This window comes from Lolium perenne, chromosome 2 (assembly GCF_019359855.2).
Source record: "Lolium perenne isolate Kyuss_39 chromosome 2, Kyuss_2.0, whole genome shotgun sequence".
NCBI classification, from domain to species: domain Eukaryota; kingdom Viridiplantae; phylum Streptophyta; class Magnoliopsida; order Poales; family Poaceae; genus Lolium; species Lolium perenne.
In genome coordinates, this window is record NC_067245.2 from 79,821,751 (window position 1) to 79,832,488 (window position 10,738).

The 10,738-nt window shown below is 47.0% G+C and overlaps 1 protein-coding gene across 1 annotated transcript; it reads left to right on the plus strand.

The window, feature by feature from the left end:
* Positions 1–7,604: 7,604 nt before the first annotated feature.
* On the plus strand, positions 7,605–8,415 carry LOC127333062 (uncharacterized). Its single transcript, XM_051359382.2, has one exon. The coding sequence runs from the start codon at positions 7,894–7,896 to the stop codon at positions 8,116–8,118; it is 225 nt and encodes a 74-aa protein (XP_051215342.1). The 5' UTR covers positions 7,605–7,893; the 3' UTR covers positions 8,119–8,415.
* The last annotated feature ends 2,323 nt before the right edge of the window (positions 8,416–10,738 follow it).

Genomic DNA, 10,738 nt, shown 5'->3' on the forward strand with positions numbered 1-10,738 from the left:
TTCCCCTCCGGTTGTCCCAATTTCTGTCACTTTGGGGCCTCGGGTTCCGGACAGCAATATGTGTATACAACTTGCAGGTAAGATCATAAAACAATGAATATCATCATGAATCAATAACATGTTCAGATCTGAAATCATGGCACTCGGGCCCTAAGTGACAAGCATTAGGAATAACAAGTTGCAACAATATCATAAAAGTACCAACAACGGATACTAGGCACCATGCCCTAACAATCTTATGGCTATTACATGAACAATATCATCCAATCCCTACCATCCCCTTCAGCCTACAGCGGGGATTTACTCACACATGGATGGGGGAAGCATAGATGGTCGATGGAGAGGCGTCGGTGGCGATGATGGCGATGATCTCCTCCAATTCCCCGTCCCGGTAGGGTGCCAGAACGGAGTTTCTGGTCCCGAAATAGGGTTTTCGATGGCGGCGGAGTTCTGGATGTCTTCTGGCAAATTGGTCGAACCCCCTTGCATTTTTAGGTCAAAGGCTTTAAGTAGTCCAGAGGGGAGCGCCTGGGGCTGGCCGAGGCGGCGTCCCCATGTGGCGGCGCGGCCATGGGCCCACCGCGCCACCACGTTGTGTGCGCGCCTCGTGGCCCCCCTCCGTCTCGTCTTCTGGCTCCGTGGGTCTTCTGTAAAAATAGGCCCATTGCAATTATTTCCGGGGATTTTCCTGAAAGTTGATTTTCTGCACAAAAATAAGACACCAGGGCAATTCTGCTGAAAACAGCGTTAGTCCGTGTTAGTTGTATCCAAAATCCACAAATTAGAGGCAAAACAATAACAAAAGTGTTCGGGAAAGTAGATACGTTTTGGACGTATCTGAGACCAAGGCTAATTGTTCCACTGACATACCTTAATATTCTTTTTACAGCTGTCCAGTGTACAGTAGTAGGTGCATGAAGAAACTGACACACCTTGTTAACAGAAAAAGCAATGTCTGGTCTAGTGATAGTCAGATACTGCAAGGCTCCAACAATACTCCTGTACCTTGTACCATCTTCTGGTCCTAGGAGTTCTCCCTCTGTGAGAGAAAGTTTGTCTGATGATGACAATGGTGTAGGCAGACTTTGCACCCCTTCAAACCAACTCTGTCAAGTAAATCTAGAGCATATTTCTCTTGGATTAAAATAATGCCTTGTGTAAATTTCTTCACTTCAATTCCCAGAAAGAAATGAAGGTCACCTAGATCTTTTAATGCAAATGCTGAACCAAGATCTTGAAGTAGTGCAGCAATGGCTTTGTTGGAAGAGCTAGTAACAATGATGTCATCAACATAAACCAACACAAATATAATTATACCTGACTTGTTGTATATGAACAATGATGTGTCAGCCTTTGACGCCATAAAACCAAGCTCCTGTAGTTTAGAACTCAGTTTGGAAAACCATGCTCTTGGAGCTTGCTTCAGTCCATAGAGTGATTTGTCAAGCTTGCACACATGATGAGGTGCATTGGGATTTTCATAACCAGGTGGTTGCTTCATGTAGATCTCTTCTTCCAGAACACCATGGAGAAACGCGTTCTTCACATCAAGTTGCCTCAAGCTCCAGCTTTTCGAAACTGAAATAGCTAGAACAAGTTTGATAGTAGCAGCTTTAACAACTGGACTAAAATTATCTTCATAATCTATGCCATAACGTTGTTTAAAACCTTTTGCTACTAATCTAGCCTTATATCTATCAATGGTGCCATCAACTTTTCTCTTAATCCTGTAGACCCATTTACAATCTATCAAATTACTGTCCTTTTTATAAGGTACTAGGTGCCATGTTTTATTATCTAGCAAAGCTCTATACTCATCATCCATAGCTTGTTTACATTGTTTGTTTTTCAATGCTACTTGCAAGTTTTCAGGTTCATCAGAGGAGCAAGACAAACCGTAGCGGACAGTACCGTCCGTGTAGGTTTTTGGTTTGGCATGACCAGTTCTTGATCTTGTCATGTACACCGGTGCAACAGGCTGAGCTACAGGGGGCGCTGGCGCAGAAGATCCCCCTGAACCCAAATCCGCCGTAGCAGGAGAGGGTGCAGATCCCACTGTTGATGTTGTCGGTGACGCGGGCGTGTGTTCCCTCTCTCCTGGGCTCGGTGCGGTCCACGTGTCATCCACTGATTCGCTGGGCGTGCGCCTCGACACCGTGGAGGGTGACGCGCTGTCGCGCTGTCCCGTCTCCCGCACCCGTGCGCCTGTCGCTGTCATGGTCCCACGCGACGTGTTGACACCGGAGAGGCGCACGTGAGATCCCGAGGCTGATTCCTGACGATCAGGAATTTCCGTGATCCGAGGCTAATCTGCCTCGTGTCTGGCGCCAGACGGTGCACCAGCATCCAGGTGCCTGTTTTCCTCCGTATGACCACCCTTTTTGCACCGAATTTTTTTCTGCATTCAGCTGTACCTGCGTAGGACTTAACACAGGCATTTCAGAGTCATTAGATGTTAGCTCATTGCAATGATGTTCCCCCTCATGAGATGACATGGGATGATTCTGAAGAGACACCGGGAGGAGGAGGATTTCTTTGCGGAGAAGAGCACCGGCATTGTCATGGAGACTAGCAAAGGGAAACACCGTTTCATCAAAAACAACATCGCGTGATATGTAGACATGACCAGAGTTGACATCTAAGCACTTGACTCCTTTATGAATGGGGCTATAGCCAAGAAAAACGCATTGTTTTGAACGGAAGGCAAGTTTCCTGTGGTTGTAAGGCCGAAGATTTGGCCAACAAGCACAGCCAAAGATGTGAAGAGATGCATAGTCTGGTGTTTTGTGTAGGAGACGTTCCATGGGTGTTTCATTATTTATGACTTTGCTAGGCAACATGTTAATGAGATAGGTAGCAGTCAAGAACGCTTCATCCCAAAATTTGAGTGGCATGGATGCATTAGCAAGAAGAGCAAGACCTACTTCTACAATTTGGCGATGCTTGCGCTCTACAGATCCATTTTGCTGATGAGCATGAGGACATGACACATGATGCTCAATGCCAATTTTTTCAAAGAAGGAGTTTAAGTGTTCATAGTCTCCTCCCCAGTCGGATTGGAGGGCAAGAATTTTTCTATCAAATTGTCGTTCAACAAGTTGCTGAAAGTTGTGGAATATTTGGAAGACATCAGATTTTTTCTTAAGGAGATAAATCCATGAAAATTTGCTAAAGTCATCAATGAAGCTTACATAGTATGTATATTTCCCTACTAAGCTAGGTGCTGGTCCCCAAACATCTGAGAACACAAGTTGTAAGGGGAAAGTAGATACACTAGTAGACCTCATGTAAGGAAGTTGATGACTTTTAGCTCTTTGACAAGAATCACACACTGACTCAACACTAGATTTATTGGAATAAGGAAGTTCATAATGACTAAGCACTTGTTGAACAATACGAAAAGAAGGATGCCCTAGACGACTATGCCATCTTGAAGCTGAAGTCTTGATGACACTGCAAACTTGTTTATTCTTGACTGAAGATGAAGAAATCAATGGATAGAGGCCATGCACGCATCTACCCTTGAGAAGTACCCTCCTCGTTGCTCGATCCTTGACATAGAAAAACCATGGATGAAATTCAATATAGACATGATTATCTCTAGTAAATCGATGAATGGAAACCAGGTTTTTCGTGGCATGTGGAACATGAAGAACATTTTTAAGATGGAAGGATTTTGAGGGGGTATCAACAATTGCATGACCAACATGACTAATGCTCATACCTTGTCCATTTGCCGCATGAATCTGATCACGGCCATGGTACTTCTCCTTCATGGTGAGCTTGTTGAGCTCACCGGTGATGTGGTCGGTGGCACCGGTATCGCCATACCAGTTTGGTGTCCACGCCATAGGACACAGCGTTGGCGCCCTTCTCCTCCTCTTCTTCTTCATCGTCGGAGTAGCGGTGCCAACACTTCCATGCCTCGTGTCCTGGCTTGCCGCAGATCTGGCATGTGACGAGGTCTCGATCCTTGCCACCGTTCCTGCCTCCTCCACGGCGTGGATTGCCACCTCCACGACGACCGTGGCCACGGTTGCCATTGCCACGTCCTCCTCTGCGCTCACCATGGTATCCACGGCCGCGTGGTCCTCCACGGCCACGCTGAGCAGTGTTGGCGGATAGATTGCTTCCACCGCTGATGGCGCCGTCGGTGAGGAGCTCGATGCGGTTGTCGTAGGCGGTGATCTGCGAGTACAGGTCCGCCAAGGAGAGGTCCTCCGCACCGTTTACCCCAATGGCGGCGAAGAGGGGATTGTAGGTTTCATCAAGGCCGGCCAGGAGGTACTCAACGAGTTCTTCCTCGTCGATAGGCCGGCCTGTTGTAGCGAGCTCGTCGGCGAAGCTCTTCATCTTGGTGAAGAAGGCCGCCGTTGTCATGTTCTCCTTCCTCGTCTTGGCGAGGGCGACGCGGAGGTTGGAGACCCGCGTCCTGGATTGGGAGGCGAACATTGCCTTGATCGCCGCCCAAACCTCAGCTGCCGTTTCCATCCCGATGGTGGTGACGAGGATGTCCGGCGTGAGGGAGCTGAGGAGAAACGTGAGGATCTGCTGATCCGTAGCTACCCACGCATTGTATGCGGGGTTTGGCTCCTTGCTCGACTTACCGTCTTCTTCGACAGTGATCTCTTCTGGCGGCGGCTCGACTTTGGAGTCGAGGAAGTTCATGAGACGGGCGCCGCGGAGAGGAGGCAGTACCTGCGACTGCCAGATGAGGTAGTTCTTCCTCGTCAGCTTCTCACTGACGCTAATACCTGCAAGAGGATTCGTCATGTTCTTGATGGAGGCTGGGGCAAGGCACATAGATGTGTTTTCTAGGAAGTTGGCTCTGATACCATATGATCGTATGAGGTATTGTGGGAACGATGGGGACTTCCATCAATTGCGTGTTAATATATAGGGGCCAATAACGGTAGAGCTGGATACAAGGAACGTTACAACAGATAGAGAAAAACAAGGATTGATATTGATCTTATAGTTACGATCAGATCAACAACAATATGGTTTGAACTGCCGACTATCCCTATCCGAACTTCTGTCTAGATACGTCTTAACCTCTCTGCCACAAACTCTAACAATAAGGAGTATGATAATTCCGGTGTTTCCAGTTCATGTAGTATTCTACACACCACGACATGCATTCATACATTTCTCATGTCTCCGCAGTATGAAATCCTACGAACAAATCGAGTTCTTAGAGTGTACATACTTTACTATCTTTTTTCCTTCTGAAAACACAATTGTCCGACACAACTTCACTTAGAAAATTGGTATCATCCCACTGCATTCATCCTATAAATATGTGTCACGGTCCATAATACGTTTGCGGCCTGTTTGGGTAAACCCGACGGAAACTATGCCTATTATATTATATATGGAAAGAAAGGCCGGAAATTCAATTCGGCTCCCGGGTGCGTATGCTCCCTCTACAAAAAAAACATATTTCGAAATGTCAAAAAATTTGAATAAAAAATTCTACATGTACATCTCCATAATGTATGTGCATTCGCTAAGTTTCACGAAAAACCAATATTTTTTGTGGTCTATGTAAAAAGGAGAAACTTTATCTTGTGAAAAACATTATTTTTAGCACTGAATTTTATCTTTTTTACACACGTCACATGATAAGTCGATTTTTTATGAAACGACTTTCTGAGCGCGTAGCACGTGAAGATGTACGTACAAATTTTTTGTTTCAATTTTTTTGAAATTTAAAATGTACATAAGATGCATTTTAAAATATAGGGAGCATACGCACCCATGTTCCAAAACACCCGGCTAGATATAAAGCTAGGAGAGGTACGTTTAAGGATGTCACAGTCCACAAAGGACAACTAATTACACTCTAGATTAGCAACAAGTTTTGGGGTTTTGCTTTTCTTGATGAATTGATGATGTTACTTCAGCAGAAGAGTTGTAAGGCAGTGCGGGACCGTGAGTAGGTAGCAGCGCAGGAGCAAGTTGCATTTTGTCACTGCGTGCAGCTGAGGCGCAAGGTCGGAGCAGCACCCAACTAATTAACCGAATCAACCAAGTTGCCCGTAATAAGTCGGATCAAAACCCTCGCCGGCACGCTCGCTTAGCAAGGAAGGAATAGCCTGCATCTGCACACGCATGGTACACACGAAACGGTTATGCGAAAGCCAAATGGGATTAGGGGCGGCATTAATGTCATGACACGGTCGCCTTGCTCCTGCTGCTTCATATCCATCACCTAATTGAAGTCCAAACCAACCTCTGCCAAGCAACCTACGCCCCGTCCTTGTCTCAGCACCCTAACCCTTACTTTTCCCTCTCCAACCATAGTTGGGAAGGGGAACACGATACACCGTCCGTCCGATCCATCGTAGTCCACCGACGCCTCTATACATTGTTTCCGTAGGATTCAGATCTTTGTACACTAGATCATCTCAAAACTCCACCGGCATGGCTCATGGGTAGGGATGTATGGAGTACATGGTACACTAAATCCACATCCACATCTTTTTGTGAGAATATGGTACACATTTTTAGAAATTAGCTAGGTATGGATGTGAATGTAGATAATGTCCAAGCGGATATCTAACGGATGCAAATGTGGATATTGTCCAAATGAATATCTAACGGATATAGTGGTGGATATGATAATGGTAATTCAACGAATATGGATTATCTAACTTTTTCGGACTATCCGAGGTATTGAAAGAGGATTATCCGATTGAATTAACCCAAGCTCAAAATGCCTAGACAACCTATTAGTCCATCTGTCCAACTATGCATGCTACCACTACTCATCATGTCATTCACATTGCACAATTACACTATTATTATTGTCTACTGTAAATGTACGGAGTGTCTTGGGGTGATTTTGATGTTGTGCTATCAAGCAAATCGGTCCATTGTACGAACAAGCGTGCATCTTGCGTTACATGTTTTTATATCATACTGCTTGAATAAAAGTATGCGTACATTTGTTGTATTACGCGCTCTAATTCGAGTTTGTTTCATATTCATAATCTGATATAATCTGTATCTGAATTTACATGCGACCATTACCGGCTCTAATTCGAATACGACAAAAATATATTATAAAAATATATGAAAATAGCAATGCCCGCCGGTTACATCATCCCTGGTCATGGAGATAACAAACATCTCGGCTACAGGCGGTTGATCCTGCTTGCGTGGGCTGCTAGGTCTTCCGCAACGACAAGCAAAGGCAACCGCCGATACATCTGTGTAGCCACAAGATGGTGAAAGATTTCCTTGGAGATGTGATCCAAGAATGGGACTTTTGCTTTAGTCCCGAAACAATAGGGTGAAAGTGGAGGTCGAATTTGGTTTGTGTCGACCTCCACACCCCGAGACGATCGAGCTCCCAACCATGGTGAAAGTGAACGCTGCTGAAACACACACTATGATCCACTTGGCTCGGGGAGGTTGAGAGTTGGCGCCATCACACGCGGACCACACGGCCGGCCAAGTCTGTGCTGGTGCTCGCCGTGTTTCTGTCTGCCCCGGCCATAAGTAACCACCGGACAACGGCAGACTTAGTCAAGAAGCATACTCGCGCGCGCGGCAGGGGCCATAATGGCCACCCCTACCGGCCACCACCCGCAGCCCCGGCGCCCGGAGGGAGACATCAATGCGGCCCATACAATCGCCGCCTTAAATCCCCTCCTCCTACCCGCTCTCCGTCCATCGCACCGCGCACATTGCTGACTGGCTCTCCGCCATTGCTGACTACAACTACCACTGCCTTACCACCACCGCACAGCCAGTATATATACACAGGCTGAAGCGGTGACAGACAAAACGGGCGACTTGAGCGCGGCTTAGCTGTAAACTAGCTACTCACCTCGCACACGCACCAGAGGGCAGAGAAAGCTCGAAGGTGACCGGCGGCGCGCGGACATGGTGTCCTTCTGCTTCCTGGTGGACCAGCGGCGGAAGGTGCGCAGCAGCAAGCCGGCGGCGGGCATCTGCTCGCGGTGCGGCGGCTGCGCCAGCGTGGCGGACATGGAGACGGCGACGCGCCTCTGCTACCTCCTCACCGTGCACCGGGTCACATGGCGCGCCATCATCTGCACCTTCTGCGGCGCCATGCTCAAGTCCTACCGCCACTACAGGCTCTACTAGGCCGCGCGCGCGTGCTAGGGCTACGTACAGCAGGACCTTAAATTAATCAGTCTGCGCGCGCGCGATGGCCGGCCGGCCACCATCTCCATCCTCCCCCCGTCCTTGGTGGCCTTCTTGCGCCAGCCGTCTCGTTTCTTGACGGTGGTGGAGAGGAGTATGTGCTGCTCCTAGTTTTGCTTTGCTGCTTAATTTGTTTTTCCAGCATGCCCTTGATGCCTTGGGAGATTGTTGCACTAAGCATGCATCTTGTACATAGTATTATGGATGGATTAATTTGAAATAATTAAGCTTCCAGCAGCAGAGTCGCATTGCCTCTTATTTCTTCTCTTCATCTATTCTCTTTCTCTTATTTTGTTTTGATGGAATCTCTTCTATCCTTCTCTGGATTTTTGTAGTAAGATCGGTACAACTAAGATCTTGTTATGATTGGCGCCGTATACTACTTATAACTAACATCTCTTGAAAAAGCATGACTGTTCATACATTTCCCCTCTCCCCTCCTCTTCACAGCATGAACGTATGTGTGATTCTTCACACATTTCATCTGGGAAGGCCTATTGTCTACTGCCACTCGATATATTTCGAATTAAACAAGGACATGACAACATTTTGTGCTGCTGTCGTTCTTTAAAAAAAAAATTCAGCTCCTGAAACTTCGTCAGGAGGGGAAAGCAAAAGCATTTGAAAATCACAAGTGCCATGCCAGACCGGGCCGACAACCAACAGATGAGCATTAACTGCATCTGCATACCATGCGAGAACATATGGCACATGGATGTGGACAGCCCTGGCCAAACAGGCGAAAAACTCTGGTTTAAATTTCCTTGGCCCACGAGACGATCGACCATATTTGTGGAGATGCTGCAGCGGCTGAGCTGAGCCAGCTGTGGTCTGTGTCAACGGAATGGCGATTTGCCACCCAAAAGTGAAAAAAAACACCTCCTCGAAACTATTTCACCCATCTAACATTTTTCTGTGGCGCTCCTCCCATCGGCGCCACACATGCCAGTGTGGCGCCCCTCCTGCCGGCGTCACTCTCCCAGCCAACGTGGCGCCCTCGACGCTGAGCTGGTCCGCCGATCCGACGTGGCAGCATGTGTGGCGCCCCTCCCATCGGCGCCACACATGCCAACTTATATCAACTTTTGGGTCGTAAACATCCAGGGGCTCCGGACATCTGGGACTTAGCCGTTTTAGCGAGGCTCTACGTGTGGCGCCGATGCCACGGGCGCCACACATCCACTTAAGTGTGGCGCCCGCGCCCGCCCCCAGCCTGACCCTCTTCTTCTTTCTTTCTCTCCTCTGTTTCTCTCCTCCAACTGCCGCCGCCGGCCGCCTCTCCTCCGCCCCCCACCAAATCCTCCACGGATTGGACAGATCTGGCCGGCCAAATCCATCCCCATACAATTCTCAAGATATTCCCCTTCGTTCCCCTTCGATTCATTCAAGATTTGCTCCGATTTAATTCGATTTAGACATGGAACCTAGATTGGAAATGTTTGTTGTTGGAATCTATATTGGTGTGTATGTATTGAAATTGATAGCCTCATTGTATGCATGTGTTTGAACCATAGATTTGTTGGAACCATAGATGTTAAATTTTGCTAGATTTGTACATGAACCCTAGACATGGAAACTAGATTTGAAATGGCTATGTATGTATTTGAAATAGCTACGTAAGTGTTGAATGTGTATGTGTAGGAACCCTAGATATGTATGTATCCTAGATTTGTGGAGGAACCCTAGGCATCAAATTTCATGAATGTGTCTGTGAAGGAATAACTCATAGTTGTGATTGAATAACTCATATTTGTTATGAATGGCTCATAATATGGTGTGTTATCCCTAGATAAGTATATATATGTATGTATGTGATGTATGTGTGATGGCTTATTTGGATATATTCTCATGTATGTGTTGCTCATATTTGTTAGAAATGGCTCATAATATGGTGTATTTCTGTAAACATGTAGGATGGTGTGACTCCTAGATCAAGAGTATGACAGGGATCACCGGGCTTTTCATATGACAGAGAGGACAACGGATCTTCACCCTTTGAAGATTCGTTACCATGGCACAGTGGATATACCGTATGACGAGAGGTATACGAAACACATCGAGCCTACCGGTCTTCTCCCGTTCATATCGCTTGTTGAAAGTATAGAGATGGTAAACCTAGAGGGGGGGTGAATAGGTTTCTACAGATTTTAATTCTTTCTTTGCAATATTAGGCTTTGCGGAATATAAAGGTGAGCCTAATGCAAACTAGGTGAAGCAACCTATATGAGGATACAACTAACTCGAGCACGAAGGCTCTCACAGGCAGTTAAATCACAAGTAAGGAGTTCGGTTAGAGATAACCGATAGCACGCGGAGACGAGGATGTATTCCCGTGTTCCCTTCCTTTGCAAGAAGGTACGTCACGTTTGGAGGGGTGGAGGTCCCACGAAGGCTCACCCTATTCTCCGGAGCCTATCCCACGAAGGAATAGCTCACTCACTTGTGGTAGACTTTGAGGTAGCCTCCAAACCTTCACAATCTTGCCCGGAGCAAATCCACAGCCCGGATGCTTCCGGACTCCTCTTGCCCACCTAGGGTTTCCAAGGAACCCTAGGAAGCA